The following is a 26,159-nucleotide window of genomic DNA, read 5'->3' on the forward strand; positions in this document are numbered from 1 at the left end:
ATAGCCATGCCAAACCGTGGAATTGGGGTTTGGCTCAATTAACGCTTCAAACCCAAAGAGAGTTTTCTTTGTAAAGGGAGACCAAAAATGTGTTAAGAAAGAAAAGCAAGGTCGTCTAAGGACAGGGCCTCTGGGACAAGATAAAATCCCTGCTTACTCGCGGGTACAGCTGATGGAATATGACTTTTAACAGTCTCAGGCAGCCAGTTGAGCGACCCGCTTTTTCACAAGGCTGTCAAGGATCAAAGAGAACGGGGGGGGGGATTTCTAGTAGGGGAGGAAGGAAGCCAGATACTGGATTGCTTCAGCAAGAAATTCTGCTTGGCAGATCATGACAGATGCTGCTGTTAGGTTCAGTACTGAAGAAATTGTACTTTCTCTCTCCTTAACGTGGGCGAAGAATCTGCCAAGTTTTGCTAAAAACCACCAGCTGGAAGGGCGTTGGCACACAAAGCTTTTTAGTTGGCATTACCCAATGGAGCTTGCCAGCGAAAAAGAGAATTTATTTCGATTTCTTCACAAAAGTACTTTAAAGCTTTGTCCCTGTTGTTTTTCTTTGATTTTTGTTCTCCGTTGCTCCTTTCTGATGTTTTTGCTTTATTGGCCAGAAGACTAAAAATTGCAAGCGACTGTATAACTAATTCTGAAAATAAAGGTGCCCGAGCAAATAAAAAGCCAGTTCAAAAAAGGAGTCCTGTGGTACACCATACAATTAGACTCAGTACTATTCTCAATTATTTTGTTCCGTTAAAAGATCAGTGCAGCTTTCAGATAAGGTGGTTTTCCTTATTTGGATGCAGGTTGACTAATATTAAGGATGCCACTATGAATTTACTGGCAAGGTAGAGTCTGGCAGTCAATAGATATTGTTGGCAACAGACATGGATGGGAGCTGGTCATCCATGATATGATGATCCATGGTCATCCAGTGGTATGATCTTTCCTGTAGTTGTTCCACAAGACAGAACAATATGAAAATTTGGGACAAAAGTCAATGCACCTGGACATCCATGGCAGAAAAGCATCTTACCTGACTAACTGTAATTGGCTTGCTGCTTTTTTTCTGTTATAGTAAATGCTGTAATGAACATGCTTTGAACGGATGTTCCTTGCCAGGTCCTTTTATTTTGATTTCTGCTATCTGTTACATAGTAGACCTCTTTGTACCATAGAAGACTGTTGTTGTTGTTTTTTTCTCAGAAAGGCTGTTTTGCAAACATATTTCTCAGAAATGTGTTCTGCGAACATATTTCACGTTTACTCCAATTGAATTCAGCGGGGCCTATTTCTAATTAGGTATGTGTTTGGACTTTAGTTTTAGCAGAATGAATTCTTAGCAATTAATCTCGAATCTGCAATATGTCCCTGGCTTTCTAATGCATTAATAGAGATACGTATCAGACTATTAATTCTTCAGGAGCTAGTGGGATTTTTTTGTATACCTGTAGCTTAAATGCAAATGATAATAATGAAAATAATGATAATGAGGAGGAGGAAGAGGAGGAGAAGGAGGAGGAAGGGAGCTTGGGGGTCATCTAGTCCAACCCCCTGCTCAGGCAGGAAACCCTGTACCATTTCAGACAAAGGGCTGTCCAGTCTCTTCTTAAAAACTTCCAGTGTTGGAGCATTCACAGCTTCTGGAGGCAGGTTGATTCTAAGCTATCATAGAATACAAATCATCGTTGTACTTTGGGAAACGGTATGGTAAAATAAACAAGAATTTTCCTTTGTTGACAGATTTCCAATGCCCACAGCCAGCATATGGACGATCTTTTTGATATCCTCATTAAGAGCGGAGGTGAGACGCATATGACTCTGTTTGAGGGTTTGGTTTTTGAGTGTCTTTCATCCAGACTAGAGGACCATGTTATGAGTGTTCTAAAGAATAAGATATAGAATCCATTGCTTTTATTTCAATGGGAGAACAACTTGTATCTGTTATTGGACAGAATTTATAGCACTGCAAAATTAGTCCAGGAACAGAACATTGTTCCCTCTGGACCACGCCAAACCTCCTCCCAAACCATAGTGTTCCAGGGGCATTTTGGCAGTTTCTGAAAGTGAATCATTTGAACTGGAAGTGGTTCCCAGGGATCTAGCCAAGCCATCATGTTTTGAATGTAACAGGCAGGCTTAAGGCCAGAGGTTTTTCAGAATATCCTGTGGCTGGCACATCTGTAGGTGGACCATTTTGGCTGAATCAGGTCAAACATGGCGATTCACTTTTGTTGCTCTGGCCAGGAGAAGTGATTAAACAGAGTGTGAAACCTCCAGTCGCGGTTTAATGTAATATCTGAATCAGGATTCCTAGATGGTTTGTTTTCTGACATCAGAATCTGAATCCAGGAATTTGGTCCTTTGGGATTCAGCCTTGCGAGGAAAGCAGCGAAATGGGGAACCTGAGTCAGATGTAATGCTAACCAAAAGGCAAAACCTCTGATTTCTTTGGCCAACTCTCAAGCGTTCTGTTTTAGGATTGTATCAGTACCAGATTATTTGTGTTGTTTGTTATTCAACACCGAAAATTGGTTTATTATCTCTTTATTTGTCTTGGTATCTTGAAACCATCTCAATTTGGCTTGGTCACAGTTTCTGTCTCAGATCAGACAATTATTGATAATTGGCAAATGGAAGGGTAGTCACAAAAAAGTCTTGGGAGGAAAAAAACTCAAATAATTGATTTGCTGACATGGTTATCTGTTTAATAATAAACAGATAACAATTTCAGTTCAATTCATGGATTATAGTCCTAAATTATTTCCCTTGATAGAAGGCAATAATAATGTTTTGTGGCAAGCTTTTTCCCAGGGGAATCATTTAGGACTGTAGTTCCTGCAAAAATCTTTTTGTATACCAGTACTGTTGGTAAGTTATTTATATCAAAGTACAGAAGTCAAGATTGACTCAGAGGCTTAAGAATAATGGAAGTTTAGGGCATCCAAAAAATTACGTATTTTGTTAAAGCAATCCATTAAAGTGAGCTGTTTTGCTTTTACTTTATGGATTCAGTGAAATATAGAGCTGGATAGGTCTAGTACAGGGGTCTACAAACTTGGCCCTTTTATGACTTGTGGACTGCAACTCCCAGAATCCCTCAGCCAGGCACACTGGCTGAGGATTTCTGGGAGTTAAAGTCCACAAGTCATAAAAGGACCAAGTTTGAAGACCCCTGGTCTAGTGGTTAAGGCGTCAGCCTGGAAACCAGGAGAGGAGAATTCTAGTTCCACTTTAGACATGAAAATTTGCTGGGTGATGTTGGGCCAATCCCCAGGCGATGTGAGTTCTAGTCCCACCTTAGGCATGACAGCCGGCTGGGTCTGTTTCAGGCCAACCCATCTCACAGGCTTTCCTGTTGTGGTCAAAATAAGAAGAGGAAGGAGCATTAAGTTTGTCCACCAGCTTGAAATATTTATGAAAACAATAAAGGCTGCATAAAAATAAAATTACTGATTTTATCCGCCACTGTCTTTTCTGCAGAGATCTCTATGCCTATGAAGGAAGAACCTGCTCTGATTTCCAAGATGAGGCCAGTCACCGCCAACATCAGCACCATGCCAGTCAACACCGTGGTGTCACGCCCACCCCCACAAGTCCAGATGGCCCCTCCTCTCTCCTTAGAACCCACCAGCAATTTCTCTTTGTCTCTGGAGAATCAGTTAGAAGCACTTTTGGAAGGAACTCTACCCTCAGGTAACGGGATGCCTCACCTGACCAGCGGTAACGAGGACAAGGAGTCCTTCTCGGTCATTGAGGATCTACAGAATGACCTCCTTAATCATACTGGTATACTAGATCACTCTCACTCCCCAATGGAGACTTCTGAGTCACAGTTCACTCCCAGTTCGTGTTTATCTCTGGACCTCCCAGATCCCAATTTAGACAATATGGAGTGGTTAGACCTCACCATGCCAGCCGCTTCCTCGGGATTAACGCCGCTCAGCTCGACGGCTCCCAGCATGTTTTCAACAGATTTCCTGGATCCACAAGATCTGCAGTTGCACTGGGATTAAACCGACTTGGCCCCAGGGTTTTTCAAAGCTCCACTTATAACAAGGTCCATTGTTTCACTCTCCTTTTGTTCTCAAGCTCATCTCTATAATTATCTTAGCGCAAGATTTTTTTTAAAAAAAAAACAAAAGATTTAAGAATGTTCCAAGAAAGGATTGTGATTGTTGTAAGCTTATGAGAATGTGTCGCGAGCAACGATTCAGGTGAGTGGGCACATTGAGAACAAACTGCTTGGCTTAAGAACGACGACGTCGCGCCTTTTCTGTCTCCGCGGACACCCTCGACAAAGCGTTCGTTTGCATTGTGAGAAACCTTTTGACTGAGCTAAAACCAATGGGGATTTTATACAAGGGATGAAACTAGACTTACGTTTGGATTTCTTCATGATTTAAAAAGCTTCTCTCTCCCACTAGTCTATTCTTTTAAAAAAGACGAGCAGATGTTTCCTTTTAGACTTGCCGCTTTTATTTGTGGCGCTGCTAAATCCTATGCATCTTTATTCAGAAATCACCCCCATTCTATTCTATTCAGCTCTTTCTCCTATAACAGGGGTAGGCAACCTTGGCTCTTTTATGACTCGTAGACTTCAACTCCCAGAATTCCTGAGCCAGCATGGCTAAGCATGGAAACCTCTCCCTTTCCCTTCAGCATGGCTGGCTCAGGAATTCTGGGAGTTGAAGTCCACCAGTCATAAAAGAGCCAAGGTTGCCTACTCCTGTCCTATAAGAATGCATAGAATTTCAGCTTTAAACTGGCCGTATTACTTGAAAATAGTATTTGACAGGTTAAAAAAAGGTTCTTTCAGTTCTTTTTGACCTTTTTTATGATTAGTATTATTTTTGTGATACCCATAATTGTATAACCTGCAGTCGGAAAGTGTGCCACTATGGAAATCTTCTTTCATGCGTGAAAAAGGGACTGTCTTGTGTGCAGCATCGGAAAGAAAAATAAAGGAAGTATTTTTTTTTCTTCCCCTTGACAGTTACTGGCTTATCTCAAGGGCAAACCTCTGTAAATGTGTGCATTGTCACGGCGTGTAATAATCAGTTATATTTATGGTAAAACTTTGATTCAGTTTGTGCAGAGGGTATGCAGGAACTGGTGTATATTGGGAAAAATATTTCACACACTTCCCCCGCCCTGGTGTTTGGGAGACCTCAGTTGTCATCTTAAAATATTTAAAGGACTTAAAATCAGTATTGTTGTTTTTTTTAGTCTGCTGTTCCCATTAATTTGGATTAGAGGATACCCTCAATCTTTTGGGCACCAGGGACTGGTTGCATGGAGAGAAGTTTTTCCATGGACTGGAAGGCGTGATTTCGCCTGTTGCCTGCATCCCGCGGATGGGGCTTCACATGTTTTCTCAGACCAGTTTCTGCATGCTGCAATGCTGGTCCACGGACCAGGGGTTGGAGACCCCTGCCCTGTGGCATTTAAAAAACTAAAAGTATTTCTATTCTAGGAAAGCTGCTTTCTTTTACAGTTATTTTTACTAAGCCCTTTTGAAAAAAGAAACATAAACCAAGAAAGATAAGGGACATATAAAAAGAATAGAGTAGTAAAAGACAAATAACGAAATATAAATAAGTAAACATGGGATCTAAAATGTCTGGGAGATTATGTTTTTTTTTTCCCAGTATGCCATTATTTAGAAAACAATTGAAACCCCATTGTTAAAAGAAAATTAAAAATCACCGTTAAACTTTAAATTGAGGATAATCGGTTAATACAGTAAAAATTGCTAACTGAATTATTAAAGGATGGGGGCTGTTTAAATGTTACATTTCTTTAAAATTAAAGTTCTTGGAATGTTATTCTTTATTCTAGAATTTAGTATTGTGCTTATGGAGCACTGCTCATGATTAGGTGTTTTTTCCAGTTGATCCATCCTATGGATTTTGAATTAAGTTTAATAGTTTACCTTTTAAATGAAACCTGGAATTTATAACTGCTGTGAAAAAGAAACATGGAGGACAGAAATTCTGTCTGACAAAAGTAGTGTCATCGCAATGCAAGCCCCACTCCTTTTGTGCATAGGTTGTGAAGTTGCACACCTATCCCAAAGGAGCTGGCAATGCTCCTTTCCTAGATTTGACAAAAGCAAGCAGATCTGCAGACCTCCATGTTCCAGTGTGTTCATTCTACCACCATAGTCCGGTTGTTCTAAAACTTCTCAGAATTTCCCATTTTTTATTTAAATATCATATGTATTAATGAGGGCCATCACCCATATAACAGTTTGAATTAGTTCTATCCAAAAGGGAAGGGAGCATGTGCTTCCCAGTAGACTGCAGAATTCCAGAATTTCACAACACGGGTTGCTTGATGTCCTTTGGATATGCCAGGAATTTCTGCATGGAATGAAAAATTGACAAAAGAAATCCCTTCAACATCATCTGCTTTTGAACACCATCAGAGCTATTCAGATCTTTTATATTGGTTTTTTCTTTTTCTTTTGAAGATGGGGATTTTAAAAAAACTGTCAACAGGTTCCAGCTTCTGTTTGTAAATCTCAGTTAGCGGTCTTTTTAATCATGAAGAAATTTAAAGCGAAATCAGCAACCTTCTACAGTAATGTTTCCCAACCTTGGCTATTTCCAGGTATGTAGACTTCCAGTTCAGTCCCATAATTCCACATGAGCATCACCCTTGACAGAATTCTGGGGGGTGAAAGTCCACACACAAATGAAGCTGCCAAGGGGAAGCACTGCTCTAAAAGATTGCTCCATCGGGTTTTTCAAGCCAAAGTTCTCTTTTCATTCCCCAGAACCAGATGAATTTGATTTTTTTGAGAAAAAAAAAATAGAACTTTGTCAAAATTTGGATGGTTTCTCGTTAAAACAGTACTTGGTTCTGCAGGTGGGAGCTTTTTTGCTTGTGCCCTTAGGCACCCCATAGAATGGTCATTGATTCAAGGAGAACAAATCCAGTCGTGTCAAGCAGTGTCAAGCAATGCACAATATTTTGAGCCGATTGTCTATTTGCAGTGCACAGTTGCCGTTTGTTTTCTCCTAAAAGGCATAACTGTGAAGATGCCAATTGTTGAGACGAGACGAGGAAATATTCCTGGTGTCGAGGTAGCTCCAGGCCAAAGCCAAAAACATCAGCAACTTTCCCCTAAATACCAGTTTGGGATCTTTCTTTGGAACAACATCTTTATGCCATCTTGCGTTTTGTTTTAGAGCTAAACTTTATTTCTGGTTTAGCCTACAGCTAGGAGTGTTTTCAGTCAGACAGTCTGAAATGACTTTGAGAGAAAGTAAGTATTTTTACCTTTACCATTCCATTTCCCCATCCTTTGAGGGAGAACAATCTTTTGATATGCTAAGCGTCTTCCACTAAATACCTTTTTCTCCCACAGACACCAGTTTGAAATAAGATATTTAATACTCTACCCTGGCTTCAATAGGAACAGCTATGAGATACGAGCTCTACATTGCCGTCAATTAGAATATTTCCATAGATGCATCACGTATGATGTTTTAATCCAAAGAAGAGCAGATCTGCTGACTGCATCTTTATGCTTAAATATGGATGTTTAGCAAATCTGACTCTCCATCCCCAACTCCCATTGGATTTAAGGGACAGTTTGTCTTTTTCGGCAGGATGTGCTGATCTACATACCTCTTTTCTTTGAATTCTACCCCAGAGCAAATTGAGAACAAAGAAAAGTCCCCAGAGAAACCAGGAAAGGCTGATATAAGGCTGTTTCATTAGCTTTCCCTGGTTTGGTACTTTTAGCAGTGACAGGCTTCTAATTTTCTGATCTCCTTGGCCCCTTAGCAGTTACAGAAACATGCTAGGCTGGAGAGTTGACGTACATCATTACATAATATTTGTTATACATGGTGCATCTCACTACTTTCAAAATTGGTTCTACCTGAATACCCGTAAATGTAAATGAATCCTCTTTTCCAAGCAGCTCCCCTCCCATCCTCCTGACTGTCAGATCAGTTGTTGACACTGAACAAGCTTCTTCATCTTTTGCCATTTTAAAATGTTAATACTGTATAGGCAGCATGTATTGGAGTTAGAATGGAAGCATGAAATCCATAGAGCTTATAAAAACGTGTCACCAGCCTGGCTTTCAAAAGCCTCCCCTGGTAATGCGGGTGTGTGTCTCTCTCACTGTGTAATCCAGTTGGAACCTATCAAGGATCTGACTATTGAGCCTGATCCACACAGTTAGAGAAGTTAATTTCTTATAGCTTGTAAGCAATAGCTTGTCCTTTCCTGCTCATCGGCTACATCTCTCTTGCTTAGAATGTGCCACAATTGTCAAGACTTTTTTTGTCCTCTTACTGACCAGGCTGCCATTGCAGAGAGCATGTACATAGAGCTTTAAAAAATTAAATAGTATTATGTGGTGCCATGCTACACAAATGCCTTCATGCCCAGAGTGCTATCCAAGCCATGCGGGAGCATGTACAACAACAACAAAAAAAAAGCAAACTCAGCCTGGAATAAAATCCAGACAGCAAAGTGTGATAACCAGTGTGAAACTTCCTTCTATGGGGAAAAAAACAAACATTAAGGGATCATGAACATTTATAACGGAATCTTATTTATTTTTAGGTTAAGAGTGTGTGTTGTTTTCTGTGCATTTCGAAGCAGAACTTTATTATAAAACATATCTGGGTAATGGTTTGCTTTTAATAAGACATCCTGAGATGTGCAATCTTTACCAAGTGTATGTGAATCTGGTATTTGTGAACAGTTTCTTTATATTTATATTTATATATATATATATATATACAGACATATATATTATTGCTTGGATAATTTCTGTACACTTGATTTTTTTTTTTTTAGTAATATGAACATTTGGCTCCTTATCTTTGATTACAAATTGCACTGCTAGCCTCGTCTTTCTCTGCACACAAACACTTGGAATTTGTTTAGTAGCACTAAGCATGCCTTCTGATCAGATATCAAATTTACTGCAGCTACGTGATTCTTCATTTGCTTAGTTTTGCCTGCTTTTTTTTTTTTCATTTATGAGATTGGTCCACTCATGGGAATTTCAGGATCACCCCACCTGCAGTTACAGCATCTGGAAGATCATATTTTGAAGAGTGGGCTAGAGTGAAAACTACTGTTGCCTAGGTCTGCTTGCTTCTTTCTAAAACTGTGAAGGAAGAGAGTAGCAAAGATTATTGCAGGCTAAGCTTATTTGCCAGCTGTTCTTGTGTGTCTAGAATATACATGCTTGCAATGTAATCTCAAACATGGCTGCTCAGAAGTCAGATAGGGATGACTAAGTTGTAAGTTTGAGATAAGGCTATGGCACCCTTCTCCATATTGCAAATTAATTTAATATAGAAGCATAGCTAGATTTGCTGTTTGCAGGTATACAAAGGAAGAATAACTTTGTCAGGTGTTCTGTCTGTTTATGCCAGTCTCACTTTCCCATCCTAGATGAAGTTGTGAAATGGATCACAAAGAAACAACGGTTACCAATTTTTCTGCAATTCATTTCTGGTTATAGTTTTCTTGTTGATTGCAGAAAAAAAACATAAGAGAACAAATAAGCAAAATGAGGCCAGTTTCTGCTGTAGGGATATATATTTCTTCAATCTCCTCCAAGATAGAGGTTTCAAACTAGCATGTTATTGTTATGCCTAATCGTGTACTGTATATCTGATGCCATGTGATATTTCAGTGATGGCATTCTATTACTGTTTTCAGAAACTAGAAATTATGGACATAATTGGATAAGTCTGTGCACTTGTGCATGGAGAGAAAGTTAATATTTATGTCATGGTTATGATTTCCAGGTTGGAGTTTTTTTTATACAGGCAAAAAATTCTGCTTAACAAATCTATTTGGGTGGGCATTTCAAGCTGTTGTGTAGCCAAATAGGAACAGACTATAAAAATGTTACTTATCAGCCTCTCTTTTTAAAAATACTTCAGATTGTTGATTCAGCAGCAGCAGTTAAGAAGAAAGTGGGTCGACAGTCTTGGTTCCTTTGACTAAGAAAATAAGTTCAGTTATTTTATTGGGACTGACTTCTGAGTAAACTTACTTTGAATTGCACTGCAGGCATATATATATTGCACACACAAAGATGACTTTTATAGTCATAGCTATAACTCCAGAACCAATTAGTTAATCTCTTTATATTTAATGGGTTACTCTCCAAAACCTGTTCTTCCTCTAAGTTTTCAAACTGCTTTTTATTCTGAAAAGCAGAGGGTCATCAAGGATTTCTGTAATACTTCTGGACAAAGTAAGTAGTAGTTGATGTGCACAGTCTGTACACGGCCTAGACCCACTAACCACGATAAAGCCAAAGTACTCCAGGTAATCCATGGGATTCTAAAGTGTTTTATTTTGGCTGGATGATACCTCATTGATCAAGTCAGCGGAACTATTCCTAACACACTGCATTGGAATTCAATTGCTATCAAATAATAATAGTTGTAAAGTTCTGTTAGAACTGGAATACGGAAATGAAGTTGCACCTGTTTTCTGGATGAGCAAACGACGTAGTTAGACAAAGCTAATATACAGTAGTATTGAATTTTGATTGTCCTTTTTTATAACAAATCACAGCCATTGGCAGCTCTTTACCTCCTTGCCCCTTCCCAGGTGTTTTTTTTTTTTTTGTACAGCGAATTATAGTCTACGTTGGCAGGACATGCAAAGTATGGTTTCTGCATAATTGTCAAAATTGGGAGGAAAATACCTTGTAAAAACGGAAGCGATTTGTTTCATGAATTAGGTTTATAATCTGCAAACAAATGGTGTAGTGCGTTGACAAACCTAAAAGGTCTTTCAGATATATGCACATCTAATTGGAGTTTGGGGAGCCTTTTAGCTCGGTGTACAGCCGAGATCAGAATGTGTCTGAATTAATACAAGGTCCTAGCCTAAAACAACAACAACAACTGGCAAGTGCCATCACAACGGAAGGTTTCTTTGTGCCTTCGTTGTTTTTGTAACACGAATCGAGAAACATTTTGTATTTTTTTTCCCAATTTTTCATGACGATGCAGATTCAGAAATCCAGAGCCTTAAAAGAAGTGGTAATTGCAAAAATTGCCAGGGAAGAACCAAAGCATTTTTCCGCTTCTCTCGCCAAGGCCCACACACACCCCTTATTATTTTTTTTAATCTACCAGGAAAATAAAATAGAAGTTTTTTCTGCACTGTCCTCCGGAGGAGGAAGGGATTTTATTTTATATTGAAGATGTAGATATTTCCGAGGTCGCTTCTGTCTTCGTGTCAAATAATAGGAATACCCTCTTTTTTTGATTGTGAAACTGAATTAAGACATGAGCACAGATCTCTGTGGTCAGGGAGATTTATTTTTATTTTTTATTCCACTGTACTGCTTGCGGTAGACATCGTGCTTCGCATGGCAAGTGTTCCTCTTCTTCTTTTCATACTCCCAATTATGTCTAAGCATCTCACTTTATGAAAATAAGAAGATGAATACACCGGTCTGTAAAAGGTTGCCTCGTTAACGGCTAGATTTTTTTTTTTTTAAGGAAAAGGAAAAAAAAAAAACCCTCACGCTGGTGAGCTGAGCATCCAGTGGTTTTATTGCCTTTGTAAAAGAGACCATGATGCCTTCGTATTTGCTGTTTGCACCCCTACAATCAATTCCATATGTTGACTTTTGCCATGTTTTGCACATTGTACTGTATATATGTAATGCATATTGTATTTTTATATGTGTAGTACATTTATCATATATTTTGTACATAGTGGCAAGATTGTAGCTAAGGAAAAAAAAGATATCTCAGCAATTTTGCAATTGGTGTGTCAAATAAACAAGTTAATAGACGTGCTGGTGATTTGTTACGTTTGTTTAACAACTCTTGTCTCTTAAAATGGGTGTTCTAATGCCATGGAAAAATGGATGGGCCTTACACCATCCAGGTACAAGGAAAAGTAGATGCTAAGTATTATATGATAATATTATAAGTCATATTTAATTTCTCTAAAGTAAGGTGAATGATGGGTGGGGATGAGCGGCTGAACAGACAGAACAAAGTTCCTGAATCTCCATATATACAATGCTGGATCCAGATTTAGTCATACATTTAGCACGCACTTTGAAATTAACTGGAATTCAATTAGCCGTTAATTGAATTAAGTCCTGCTGATTTCATTGAAACTGTTCTAAACCTTAATAGTTGCATTGATATAATTTTCATTTTGTCTTTTGGTGAAAGGTTGAAGAGTTGCTAGGTTATTATGTATTGTTAGGTTATTATGACGAAAGGAATGAATGAATGAATAAAGGAAGGGAAGGAAGGAAGGACCGTGCAAGGAAGAAAGGAAGGAAGGACCGTGCAAGGAAGAAAGGAAGGAAGGAAGGAAGGAAGGAAGGAAGGAAGGAAGGAAGGAAGGAAGGAAGGAAGGAAGGAAGGACCGTGCAAGGAAGGAAGGAAGGAAGGAAGGAAGGAAGGACCGACCGTGCATACAACTCCTGTAAGCAAATGATGGAACAAAGAAGATGATCACATGTTTAAAACATGAATTTCCTAATAGAACTAAGAAAACTTTGTATTGACAGAAAAGGGGAATGGGAACATAGTATAAATCTAGCCCCATGGAAGCAGCTCCTGGGGGGAGAAAAAAGGATGGAGAAAGAAAGGGATATATAACAGCCCCAATTTCAACTGAAAGTCAGGGCTGTTACCTCACCTGCTGACATCACAGAGATACTTACATAATCCAGATATTTCTCTTTGTTTCCAGTGCTCCTCATCTGAAGGGAGAGTTTGAGTATCGGAGAAAGAAAAGGGCTCCTCTGTCGATATGGAGGTGACTCGATATCAGTTCTCTAGGTCAGCCAACAATTCTGAGGAAAGGTAAATTAAATTAAATATATCCAAAATAACAGGGGTAAAGACTGTATTACTGGGGACAGGGAAAACGTGTTGATTTAGTTCAAACGTGGAAATATCTAGAATTGCTCAGGATTTGATTTTCAATATTTAACGGGAGATTAGGCTGTATTAAAATAGGTTGAAGGCTAAAAGCTAGAAACCATAAGAATAGATGGGAGAGATATTCAGTATTATTAAAATGGCAATTGTTTATGCATTAGGAAAAATGAATATTTTGTGGAGCACAACAAAGGAGTGGGATACCGTTTTTAACATATATTCCAACGCTGTTTAAAAAAATACTTAGAAAATATTTAGAATGTCAAGTAGGTATAAACATCAAGGGTGGTGATAATGGACAATTTACATTATGCACATTATGCTGTTCTAAGAAATACTAAGCAAGATTTGTAAATTTTATTCCAGTTAGTTATATGAATCAAGCAAATGTTAGGAGCTAAACATAAATCAGAAGAAAATATTTAAACTGGTTATTATGCTAGAAGTAAAAGCACAGACAGTGGGACAAGATAAATACTTGAGCTGCATTTTGAATAGCAGATATAAGAAGAGCATAAAAAAATGGAACCGGACTGAACAGAGGAGAGTAGCTTTTAAAATAAACAAGTGTGCATGTTTGCTGTTGGACTTAAGATTGGAACTGAGTTGTATGCCTGGTGGAGTTCCTTGGTGCTCTTTGAGTTTGGTTGTTTCATTGCAGATGTTGCATTAACCAACTAGGTAACGTTATCAATGCTAATGTCTGCCCCCCCCAAAAAAACCCAATTAAACTCAAAGAGCACCAAAGGCCTCACTGTTTACCCCTGAGCTAGAAAAACAATGTAGAGAGCCATGAAGATTGCTTTGAAAGAAATATTCCAAAGTTGTTACTGAAAAAACAAGGCAGTAGCGTTGCTTAAGTCCAGTGGTGGGATTCAAATATGTGAACAACCGGTTCTCTGTGTGGATGCTGCTTCTGGAAGTCCATTCTGGGCCTGGGCAACCAAAAATTATCTAGTGGTGTGAACTGGCTGAATCCCACCACTGCTAAAGTCCCAGAAAAGGAGATAACATCAGGAAGACACTCATGGTGACTCCTTACTGGAATAGAAGAAAGAAGAAAGGGAAAACACAAACTTTCAAAATCATTCTGTAATCTGTCTCAATAAAGTAGAGTTTCAGTCTTCCTTAGAGTTGGTTTCCTGGTCTGGTGCAGCTCAGAAGGCTGACAGACAATGAGAAAACTGCAGTCAGGAAGGTAGAAACCTCTCAAATCCAGAAATGAACAATTAAAGTATCTTCAATGAATTATACAAGAAAAGTTTCAAGGCACACACAGCACTGGAAGCTGACGCATATGCAGGAAAAACGGAGTGCGTGGTTTGGCAAAGATAAGATTGTCCCTGTCTCAAGCAACAACATCAAAAGAACAAAGAATATTGAATGTCCTCTTTAAGACAACACTAACAGGAGAAGAAATTTCTGGCAGTTTTCTGTATCAGTGTCCTAACATCTCACTTGGACAAGTTGAGATGTGGTTGCAACCAAGGGGCAGGTGTTCATGGCACTAGGACAACAGAAAACAGTTTCTCAATCTGGACAGCTTGAAGAGACATGGACTTCAACTCCCAGAATCCCCTAGAGAGTCCACATCTCTTCAAATGGTCCAGGTTGGGAAACACTGCAGTAGAATGATCTAGCTTGACTTGTCCTTCCTAGGAAGTCTCCCTCTCTTCCCCTTGAGGTGCATTATAATCTTCTGCTCCATCTGTTGTATTTCCAGGGTCCTCGCTCACTATAGTGAAGTGGTATTATTTCTGGAAGGAGAACCAGATATTCCAGAAGAACTGCGAGGAGCCAAGAAGGGGATGCTGTACCTCACTCAATACAAAGTAAGAGCTCTTGGCCCAGAGGCTAAAACATATAAGGAACAGTTGCTGTAATTGGGTATGTCTAGTCTAACGAAGAGAAGGACGAGGGGTGACATGATAGCAGTGTTCCAATATCTCAGGGGCTGCCCCAAAGAAGAGGGAGTCAAGCTATACTCCAAAGCTCCTGAAGGCAAGACAAGAAGCAACGGATGGAAACTCATCAAGGAGAGAAGCAACCTAGAACTAAGGAGAAACTTCCTGTCAGTCAGAACAATTAACCAGTGGAACAACCTGCCTCCAGAAGCGGTGAATGCTCCAACCCTGGAAGTTTTTAAGAAGAGACTGGACAACCGTTTGTCTGAAATGGTGTAGGCTTTCGTGCCTGAGCGGGGGGTTGGACTAGATGACCTCCAAGGTCCCTTCCAACTTTATTATTATTATTAAGATGGCTGAAGAAGGCAGCAGCTTCTCTTTGATAAGAAACATAATAGTCCATCTTTCATTTCTGGTGGGTGAATTTGACCAGGACCATTATTAGTCTTTGAGAGAGCGTTTGAATAAGTCTCCTTATAGGTTAGTGATTTCCTCCATCAACTATCTGAAATAGTATAGGGTTTCCTGCCTGAGCAGGGGGTTGGACTAGAAGACCTCCAAGGTCCTTTCCAACTCTATTATTATTGTTGTTGTTGTTATTATTAACTTGTAAGCAGCCCACCTTGTATGGAAAAGGACGTTAGACGTATTTTACACGTAGCCCTCAACTTACAACCACCATTGAGCCCATTGCTAAGCAAGGTAGTTGTTAAGTGAATTAGGTGGTCATTAAGCAAATCTGGCTAAATCTTTGCTTGTCAGAAGCCTGCTGGGAAAGTCACAGTCTACCTGTACTTTCCTTAAGGTAAGCGTTGGAGTGGGTACATTTGCAGGCATTTGCTTCCCAGGCTAACTCTCGTGAAATTATCCTGATTTCTCGAGATGGACAGTGATTAATATTTATATGTTACTTATATGTAAGGGTCTAGGTCTATACATATGTGGTATATAGTATGTTTTAAATGTGTGTTGTGTATGTGTACACTTGAGAGCAAGCAACCGAATTTCATTTTTAATGCGGGCCGTTGTGCCCACAGGGGAAAAAAATGACAATAAAGGTTATCTGAATTTGAATCTGAATTACATTCCTAGATAATATTCCAGCATAAAGATAAGGGGTCGACCATCATTCGTTTTCCTCTGCAGCTGTTGGGAGATTGCTTTCTGGAGGAAGAGCCCGACTCCAAACCTCAACACATCCAAGGAACTCTGAGTAGGTTCCATAATTGGTTTATCTGTTTATCCGTCTTTTCAGCTAAATGTCTAGTTCTGTTCTCTTCTCTCTCTGATAAGACAGCCAGTTGGTGGAAATGGTCAGGGATTGGGACAGAAAAATATATACCCCATTGGTATAATATCCCGGGCTCACTAGGATGACAATTCCCTTTATTTGTCACCCAATCCCTTGATAACCAGAACGAGTGAATCAACAGAGGAAAGTAATAGCAAACTTGGGGAAATCCTAAAGTTTTTTCCCAAAAACGCAACATTTTATGCAGGAGCTCTGCAAAATCAGGAGACAGACAAGTTCACGCTGCAGGCTGGCTATTTGTTGCGTGAAAGAGAAAGAACAGGCAGGTGGGAAAAGGTTGGGAGAGAGAGAGAGAGAGAGACCTTGAAGACCCCACATCTGTACAGGTAGATATTATCTACCCAAAATATCCATCAAGAGGTAAATATATTTGATAGAGATCAGTAGTTTTGCCCATCTTTTGATTTCCTTTGTCTTTAATTGTATTTTTTCAACTCAGCGTTCTCAGCCTGGCAGCTTGGCTGGGTTAGACTGAAACAAAATAAGGCTTCCTCTAGCTCAGTCTTATTCGAACTTGACCTTGAAAACTTGGAAGACCGGTAGTCCTCCATTTGCAACCATTCGTTTAGCGACCAGCCGCCCTTACGACAGCACCGAAAAAAGGCACAGTCAGTCCTCCAAATTACAACCATTGCAATCTCCCCATGGTCACGTGATCAAAATCCAGGTGTATGGCAACTGGCATGCATTGTAACATCCTGGGTTTATGGCAGGGGTGGGGAATCTTGGCTCTTTTATGGCTCGTGGACTTTAACTCCCAGAATTCCTGAGCCAGCCATGCTGAGGGGAAAGGGAGAGCTTTCCAAGCTGAGCCATGCTGGCTCAGGAATTCTGGGAGCTGAAGTCCACGAGTCATAAAAGAGCCAAGGTTGCCTACCCCTGGATCACTATTTGTAACCTAAGCCAAGATTCACTTAACCGCCGCGTGATTCATTTAACAGCTGCAGTGATTGGCTTAACAACCGTGGCAGGAAGAGGTAAAATGGGTTGCAAGCCACTTAACAACTGTCTTACTTAGCAATGGAAAATCTGGTTCCAATTGTCGTAAGTTGAGGACTGCCTGTACAGTTCTCATCGTTGTCTTTTGAACACATCTGGAAAGGCCCAGGAGAGAGAGGCAGACAGGACAGGAAGAGGCCTAGATTATGTCTTCTGTAATGATGCCTCAGCCTTGATTTAAGATCTCAGCATAGACTTTTCTTCTCAGCTTCCACCCAGGGACTTCTTGTTTTCAAATTCACTTTCCAGTATGGAGCTTCGGATTGCCTAAACATGATTAAAGATCTAGTAGATTCAGGTAAGTTGTTTTTCCCAAACAGTTATCTAAGATTTATTCTTTCTCTTTTGCTCTCTCTGGCAAGAAAGGAAGGGGCCTCCTGATTCAAAACGCACAAATAGTTGAAGGGCAGCAAGTTTATTTTATTTTATTTTTTTATATTTCTACAGAGAGCATTTTACTTTACGAATTATTATCCATCCAGCTTTCTCCAACGTGATAGCCACGTGGGAGATACAGTCCAACAAAACGGGAAAGAACGAGGTTATGGAAGGTTCCACAAAGCCACCAAAAGAGAGTGTAATAGTGCCACAATTAATTAATGCCCCTGTGACAGCATGTTAGACTAGGATTCAGGAAAGTCTGGTTCAAATATTCATAAAGCCGTAACATTTGCCACATGATGTGGTGAAGAGAGAGCGTGCTGCTTACCATAACTACATTGATGTTATTCCTTTGGAAGAAGATAGGATAAAAATGGGGCAGATGAACTGATAGATCAGGGGTCTTCACTCTTGGCCCTTTTATGACTGGTGGACAGGCACGCTGGCTGAGGAATTCTGGGAGTTGAAGTCCACCAGTCTTGAAGGAGCCAAGTTTGAGGACCCCTGGCGTATGCATTTAATCTCAGTGATTATGCAACCTTTACCTTTTTCCTTAACACAACAGATATTTTGAAAGAGGCGACCAATCTCCAAGAATACCCCACCGCCTCCATCTATACCTACGCCCACCCTGCGGCGCCACAGACAACCCGTGAGTGCCGGCGTGCAGGATTTGTGTTACCAAATGCTACTTGTTTGTTCTTCTCCCCAGAAAAAACGCTTAACGAAACCAGCCTCTTCCCTGACTGCAGAAAAGTTTAGCATCCTTATCGCAATGAAAGGAACGTACAAAGTGGGTTTCCTTCTGTTTTGCCCAGTCTGGTTGAAATTACAGGCAGTCCTCAACTTACAGCCAGTTGTAACTTTGTAAAGTCACAGCAGCACTGGAAAAAAAGGGACTTAATGACCAGTTTCCCCACTTAACGGCCGTTGCAGCATCCCGATAGTCACATGATCAAAGTTTGGGCGTTTGGCAACTGGCATGTACTTATGACGGTTGCACTGTCCCAGGGTCATGGGATCGCCCTTTGTCACCTCTTCCCAGCTGCTTTCCGACAAGCAAAGTCAATGGGGGGGGAGTTGGATTCGCTTAACGACTGCATGATTCACTTAACAACTGCAGGGATTCACTTAACAATTGTAGCAAGAAGGTCGTAACAAGGGGGAGGCGATTCATTTAACAACCACCTTACTTAGCAATGGAAATTTGGGGCTGAATTGTGATCGTAAGTTGAGGGCTACCTAGACTGGCGATGATTCTCCAGGATTTATGACTGATGTCTTTTTTTTTTCACCCTTACCTATGCAACATTCTCTTGCACGCAAAGCTTCCTTCCACCAAGCTATGGCTCCTGAAAGCTTTCTACTTATGTCAGTGTCAACGCTGCTAATATCGGATGTTTTTGCACTGACAACAGATGGAGATGCAACCATTTTCTTCTTTTTGCTTTTAGAGTTAGATGGTGCTGGGGAGGGGGGAGGAATGTGCATGAGAGTCTATCTAGACATAACAACACTGAACCTAGTGTGAGAACCAAGGTTATTGAAACAAGAGATGATAAAGAATTGGCGGGCTGGAGAGCTGGAGGGGAAGCTGGTGTTTCAAACTAATTGGGGAATGTGATTTATGACTGTTAACTGGAGGAGAGAATTGTGCTTTGATACCACGTGCTCAGGGGAGGGGAGTTCAGTTTTTGGCTTCGACTGTGTTAGTGCCGATGCTATGCTATTCAAATAAAGATGCTTTAAGGTAAACAATACCTCGAAGTTTTTTGAAGAATTTCATCTGTCGGAACCATGACAGTCAGCTTTTCTTTGCAAAAAAACCCAAATCAATTCTCAACAAGAAGCATTTCTTTTTAGGTGCAGGGACCCTAACCCAGTCAGCCTTGTGTCTAAGGAGCATGGTTCTTCTCTCCGTGCAGAGGTCGTAGCAGGGAGGGAGGAAATAGAGACCACCTCCCTCCATTTCACACCACACAGACTGTTCATTCCCAGTTCCCTCTGCTGAAGGACAGCGTTGTCCCCAGTCCTAAGGGCAGCCAGCTGAGAAAGATATGAAGATAGGCTGTGGTTCAGAGGTATCTCTTTAGGCTGGTTATCTGCCGTCTAAGGCATCTGAGACTGGGCATAAGAGGCTAAGTCAATATCCACTTTGGTCTGCTGCTCGGGGAGAGTGACAGTTCAGTGAGAAAGCCGTGTGGGTTCTCTGCAGATCTCAAAGGCCTGATATTAAAGCTTGCAAAGTTCTTGTTTTGTAAGTTGCATCCTCAAAATCTGGAAGGCTCCAAGCTAGAAAAGTTTAAAGGAGGCACTGCCCTAGCCAGTTAAGTCGCTGTTCTACAGATAGTCTACAGGTATATGTGTGTGTGCGTGTGCGTGTGGGTATATGCATAACCTTTTGTCATGATTATGTAGTGTATATCAGAGGTGGTTACCCTTTGAGAGCTGAATGCAATGAAATTTCATTTTAATGTATGCTGATTAGTGTACATTTAAACTGATAGTAAAGCTATTCTGTTCTGTTCTGTTCCGTTCCATTATTCTATTCTATTCTATTCTATTCTATTCTATTCTATTCTATTCTATTCTATTCTATTCTATTCTATTCTATTCTATTCTATTCTAATACTGTTCTATTCTATTCTATTCTTATACTGTTCTATTCTATTCTATTCTATTCTATTGATACGATGATTTTTTTTAACCCCGCAGGTTCTCTCAACATGTTACCACTGTGGCCTCCCCCTTACCCTGGCCCCCCAGAGCTCCCCCCACCCTATTCTGAAGTGGAAGCAGAATCTCCAGGAAGAAGCAGAGAGACAGGTAAATCAGCAAGGCAGAGATCACCCATCAGATTGGAGACCAATTGGTCCGATCACAAGAAAGGGGATTTTGACTAAGCGTTTAGAGGTACCCGAAAACTGGATAGGTTGCTCTGCAGGTTCGTGGCTTGTGCTTCATTACTGATTTGTAACAGAGAAGGGACAACCAGAACATTAATGAGAGCCAGTTTGGAGTAATGGCTGGTGTAGCATTTATTCCACTTTGGAGTAAGGTGCTGGCCTAGAAACCAGGTGCCTGTGATTTCTAGGCCTACCCTAGGTATAAAAGCCAGCTGGGTGACGCTGGGCCAGTGTCTTTGTCTCTCTCAGCCTAGGAAGAAGAAAGTAAGGGCAAGCTCCTTCTGTTGGAAAACCCGCTGGGTATAATGCTTGAAGGCACCAGACTAAAAATCAGGACACCCTGGCTTGTAGGCCTGCCTTAGACAAGCCAGCTGGATGACTTTGGGCCAATCCCTCGCTCTCATCCCAAAACTATCTTGCAGAGATGTTCTTTGGAAAATAGATGGCAGGGGTATTAAACATGTTCACTGCTTTGCGTTTATTCCCCCCCTCCCCTCCCAAATGCAGGATAAACAGATGATGATAGATGGCGGCTTCCAGAAGGCCATCTGCCAAAGATACTTGGGCTGCAGCCATCACCCAAAAAAATAGTAGGAAAAAGCCAGGGTTTCAAAGAACAGGAGAGAGAGGGAGGACCAAATCATGATAAAGCGCTTCGAGATTACCCACTTGCATGTTCAGGAACGTACTCATTCAGTGCACGTCCTTACAGTCAGATCTAGTTTGCCCCTTTAGAATACGTCTATAGCTCAGGCTGCCTGCATTAGTTACGGCAGGATGTAAACCAAAGGAGGGAATGAAAAACGTATGATGTTTAAAAAAAAAACAACAACACAGAAGTCAGTATTAATTTTCTCTCTCTTTTTTCCCCCCACTTCATAGAGATCCAGGAAACCTGTTGCCATTGCAGAGGACAAATGGTTCAGAATCCAGCAAACAGGCTGGACTAAACATGTTACAGGTGCCTACGTGTTCCTTTTCTGTAAGAACGAGGGCCGGTTCTTACTTTTTATTTATTTATTTATTTATTATTTAATTTTTACAATTTTCCCGGTCGGGCTGCATTTCAACCGTTAAGATCGCTCTTATTAGCAGGAGGAAGTGAGAAATCCTTGCCAACGTTTTACAATTCATAACATACCTTGAGGTATGGCCCAGCATTGCTGCTGCTAAGCCAGACAGTTGTTAAGCGAGTTTTGCCCCATTTTACCATTTTTCTTGCCATAGTTGTTAAGGGAATCGCTGCGGTTGTTGTTAGTAACACGGTTGTTAATTGAAGTCGGTTTCCCCATTGACTTTGCTTGTCAGAAGTTCACCAAAAGGGATCACGTCACACACACACACACACACACCGGGATACTGCAACCGCCGTAAATATGAACCGGTTGCCATCTGAATTTTGATCCCGTGACCCTGGGGATGTCGTACATGTGAAAAACGCTTACAAGTCACTCTTTAAAGTGCCGTTGTGACGTGGAACGGTCACCAAACGAATAGTTTTAACTCGAGGACTGCCTGTGCCAAATCTAGATCCACTTTCCGTCCACTTCTTTGGCTGAGAGAAGCCCTGCGGGGTTTTAAAACAAGCTCTGCCGGGATTTGGAATGGCTAAAGGATTCACATTGAGGTTATTCTGAGTGTAAAGTGAATGCTTACCTTGATCACGAACCCATGTTTGTTTGGATAGCTGACTTTTCATCCCCACACCCTCACTGCCCAGAAAGTCAGGTAGTCACAAGGACGCCTGTTTTCAACAAAAGGTTGACTTCTTTTCTCGCCAATGTCAATTTTACATTGGACAATGGTTATCTAATCTGATTGGGCAACACACCCTGTCCCTACAAACGAATTCCTAGAAGAAACAATAATGGGAAGCGCCCCCCCCCTTTGGGCACCAGCAGAAGCTGATTGCAGCCTGAGGTGAAATGTGATGACGCACACCCTACAAGTCCACGCCACAAGGGAGTGTCTCAGGACAAACCTATCTGGGTTTCGTTACTTCCAGAGATCACATCCCTAAAAATATGCTGACCATATTGGGAGGTGGCCTTCCATAAAGGAGGCTGTTTGTAGCTTGGGGTTGAAATGAGGGGTCTTCAGTGCTCTCTGAACTTGGTGGTTTTCTTGCGGACGTTTCGTGACCCAAACTTGGTAACATCACCAGTGCTGCTGATGTTATTAAGTTTGGGTAAGGAAACGTCAGCAAGAAAACCACCAAGCTCAGAGAGCACCACGGATCCCACAGTGCTCCTCCACTTCCTTCTCCTTCTCGCCTTCCTCCTCTCCGCAAACCGCTCTCCCTTCTAGCACTGATGATGTTACCTAGTTTGGATAACGAAACGTCAGCAAGAAAACCACCGTTCAGAGAGCACCAAGGACCCCTCAGGATGCTAAGAATGCTGTCCTAATTGTAATCAAGTTGTGTCTTGCAGTCCGTTGGCCAATGTCTTGGCTTGGCTCTTGGCTCCTCTTTCCACTGGGAGTGACAACGCAAACTACCAAAGCTCCTTCTATGGTTAAGACCATCACATCCAAATCAAGAGTCTTTTTCAAACAAACCAGGAATGAGAAGCTAATAGCAAACTATAGTTTCTGGGACTTAAGGGGAGGAGTAGTCTAGTGTCAGGGGTCATGATCAGCAAACAGCAGGAGGCATTTCCGCAAGTCTATTCATCCAGTCTCGCCAACGGGGCTGGCACCAAGGAGGAGCCAGATAGAAATGCTGCTTGCTTAATGCCCTACTACATGAACATAGTCCTAGTTTTGTAACCTTTGGTTTTTCTTAAACTACCACTTGAACGAAACACGGAAGTCAGCTACTAACCTAGTTGTAGAACCTCGTTAGTGGTTCTGGCAATGACACTTAACAACTCCAGGGACCTGGAAAACAGATAATTCACTTCTTTGAGTCTTGTCTGGTCTCTTACGAAACCTTGTATCTCAGGCGAGTAACGGCAAGCATCGTTGCATCCTCGTTGGCTCAGTAGGCAATAGGAGGTGTGATTAAGTAATGTTTGGAAGGTGTTTTTTGTGATCTGTTATGATACATTTTGAGCGTGAGTTCAATAATGGAGAGACTTGCCTTTTCGGATCTTCATGACCATCCTTTTTTTCCTTCCGGTGACTGATTGGGGACAGTCATGAAATTGCCCCTACTTTGATGAGTTGCGCCAAAGAGTTTGCAAGGCACAGCCAAGTGGAGAAGAATCTCACGGCTGTTTAAGATGACCACTAACCATCTCTTGCCCCACTATTGTGGTTTGAGATTCACCTTCTATAGTCACCCTCCTTTGATATAATGAAATGAGTGGTGTGTGACCCCAACTTTCCAGTAAGACAAAAGCGAACGAAAGAAGCACTCTCTACCCCTGAATGTCATTTGGGAATTGGGAATGGCTAGTCTAATGAAGAGAAGGACAAGGGGTGACATGATAGCCGTGTTCCAATATCTCAGGGGCTGCCCCAAAGAAGAGGGAGTCAAGCTATTCTCCAAAGCCCCTGAACAGGCAGCACAAGAAGCAACGGATGGAAGCTAACCAAGGAGTGAAGCAACCTAGAACTAAGGAGAAACTTCCTGACAGTTAGAACAATTAATCAGTGGAACAACCTGCCTCCAGAAGCAGTGAATGCTCCAACACTGGAAGTCTTTAAGAAGAGACTGGACAGCCATTTGGCACTGTACCAGTTGGATGGATGATTGTTCTAGAATAAATAGATGGGTGTTTGACGCACATCGCAACTTTACGTTCCAAAACTGTCGAGTTAAAAATGATTGGCTTTCAGTTCCCTGGAAAACCAAAGGATTTGTTGGAAGTGTTGAAGAGGAGAGAGAAGGGGGGGGGAGGCAAACCCACGACTCTCAAAATGCTGCTGAATTATAATTCTCAGAATTCCTCCCTTTATTTTATTATTTTACTTTATTATTTTATTTTATTTTATTTTGCTATGTTTCCAACCCCATCACAATCCAAAGATTCTAAGCAGATTACAAAGACGACGGGGGAAAAGAATATCTGTGGTAATCAAGATTATTAAAAAATAACAAAGCAACCTAAGCGAAACCTACAACAAGCAATTAAAATAGAGAATAAAGATGGCCTAATCAAATAGGGAAATGAGCCATTCCTGCTGGCAGTTGTAATTCAGCAACAACTTTAGGATTGCAGATCTCCCCCCCCACACACTTTTCTTCTATATGTAATAATAATAATAATAAAGTTGGAAGGCACCTTAGAGGTCATCTACTCCAACCCCCTGCTCAGGCAGGAAACCCTACATCATTTCGGACAAATGGCTGTCCAGTCTCTCCTTAAAAACCTCCAGTGTTGGAGCATTCACCGCTTCTGGAGGCAGGTTGTGCCCAAGTGACTCCTGTCAGCTGCCTGCAGTTTTCTTAGCAAGACTTCAGAAGTGGTTTCTCACTGCTGCTTTCCTAGGGCTAAGAGAGAGCAACTGTACCCAACAGACCTTGTGCGCCTAAGGCAGGACTAGAACTCTCAGTCTCCTTTCCAGCCTGGTGCCTTAACCACCACCCCAAACCGGCTCTCCCTACCTATTTACTCCCCAGTATTTTGGCTAGCATCGGGCTTGAGGTTAGTGCCCCTCACAAACCCTGTTTCGTCCTACTTTATGAACTTAACCTGACAGCCATGGCGAATTTCAACGACCTGCTCTTTAAAATGTCAATCGCCTGACCTAACGTTATTGTGGAGGGCCTGAAATCCTACACTTGAAGTCTGAAGATGAGACTCTAGAAAGAGTACAGAGAAGAGCCACAAAGATGATCAGGGGACTGGAGGCTAAAATGTATAAGGAACGGTTGCTGGAATTGGGTATGTCTAGTTTAACGAAGAGAAAGACAAGGGGGGACGTGATAGCAGTATTCCAATATCTCAGGGGCTGCCATAAAGAAGAGGGAATCAAGCTATTCTCCAAAGCGCCTGAAGGCAGGACAAGAAGCAACGGGTGGAAACTCATCAAAGAGAGAAGCAACCTAGAACTAAGGAGAAACTTCCTGACAGTGAGAACAATTAATCAGTGGAACAGCCTGCCTCCAGAAGCAGTGAATGCTCCAGCACTGGAAGTCTTTAAGAAGAGACTGGACAGCCACTTGTCCGAAATGGTGTAGGGTTTCCTGCCCGAGCAAGGGGTTGGACTAGATGACCTCCAAGGTCCCTTCCAACTTTACTACTATTACTATTACTGGCCAGGACTTGCTAACTCTGTGTCGCTTTTAGAGAAAGCTGCCATTCATGGTTCAGTGTGGCCCTTGAAAACTAGTTTAAGGGCAAAATTCCAGGTGGCGGTTAAATTGCCCACTTGAAGCTCTTGAATGTCTCTTCCCATTGATGCCTCCATTTGTAAGTAATGCAGAGTTTCAGTCCTCCTATTAATATTATTTCAGCTAATACTCCTACTGTTGACACTCCTTACGATATAGAATATTTTATTCTATTGCTACTTATGTGCCACTGTTTTGTTTTTCTTCTTTTACAGATCCTGTGGAAACAGGGATAATTTATGCTAATGGTGTATTAAAATGAAAATTAATAACAACTTACCAACAAGTGTAGGATGTTTTCCCCTTCCACTAGTCATTTTTGGTAGCCTTCCTTCTAATCATGCAGAAGATTCAAGACATTATAATCAGGAGTGGAATTCATTGTGCTTAATTATATTGTTCCTCTTGCGTTTGAAATCCGGCTGGTTAGCAAATTAGGAAGATGTTTCTAGTTTGACTCAC

General features: G+C 41.2%; 2 protein-coding genes across 5 annotated transcripts in view; both read left to right on the forward strand.

Moving 5' to 3' along the window:
* The window catches only part of MRTFB (myocardin related transcription factor B), a 76,197-nt gene extending 64,395 nt beyond the window's left edge, over nt 1–11,802 (forward strand). For all 3 annotated transcript variants that reach the window (XM_039360350.1, XM_039360348.1, XM_039360349.1), the window contains 2 exons: nt 1,738–1,798; nt 3,478–11,802. In XM_039360350.1, coding sequence (XP_039216284.1) covers nt 1,738–1,798; nt 3,478–4,010 — 594 coding nt within the window. In that variant the 3' untranslated portion in view covers nt 4,011–11,802. The remainder of the gene's footprint in view (nt 1–1,737; nt 1,799–3,477) is intronic.
* Nucleotides 11,803–12,393: 591 nt separating this feature from the next.
* Nucleotides 12,394–26,158, forward strand: LOC120315870 (WW domain-binding protein 2-like). 2 transcript variants are annotated; one of them, XM_039360871.1, is made up of 8 exons: nt 12,394–12,836; nt 14,638–14,746; nt 15,911–16,031; nt 17,338–17,427; nt 18,076–18,162; nt 20,226–20,336; nt 21,299–21,377; nt 25,913–26,158. In XM_039360871.1, the coding sequence occupies exons 1-7, from the start codon at nt 12,784–12,786 to the stop codon at nt 21,364–21,366; spliced, it is 639 nt and encodes a 212-aa protein (XP_039216805.1). In that variant the 5' UTR covers nt 12,394–12,783; the 3' UTR covers nt 21,367–21,377; nt 25,913–26,158. The 2 variants fall into 2 exon arrangements, with proteins under 2 accessions (XP_039216805.1, XP_039216806.1); XM_039360872.1 differs by lacking the exons at nt 18,076–18,162; nt 20,226–20,336; nt 21,299–21,377.
* Nucleotide 26,159: the final 1 nt, after the last annotated feature.

The sequence above is a fragment of the Crotalus tigris genome, unplaced genomic scaffold (genome assembly GCF_016545835.1).
Source record: "Crotalus tigris isolate CLP2741 ecotype Arizona unplaced genomic scaffold, ASM1654583v1 scf7180000019173.45859301935:6455823, whole genome shotgun sequence".
In the NCBI taxonomy this organism is placed as follows: Eukaryota; Metazoa; Chordata; class Lepidosauria; order Squamata; family Viperidae; genus Crotalus; species Crotalus tigris.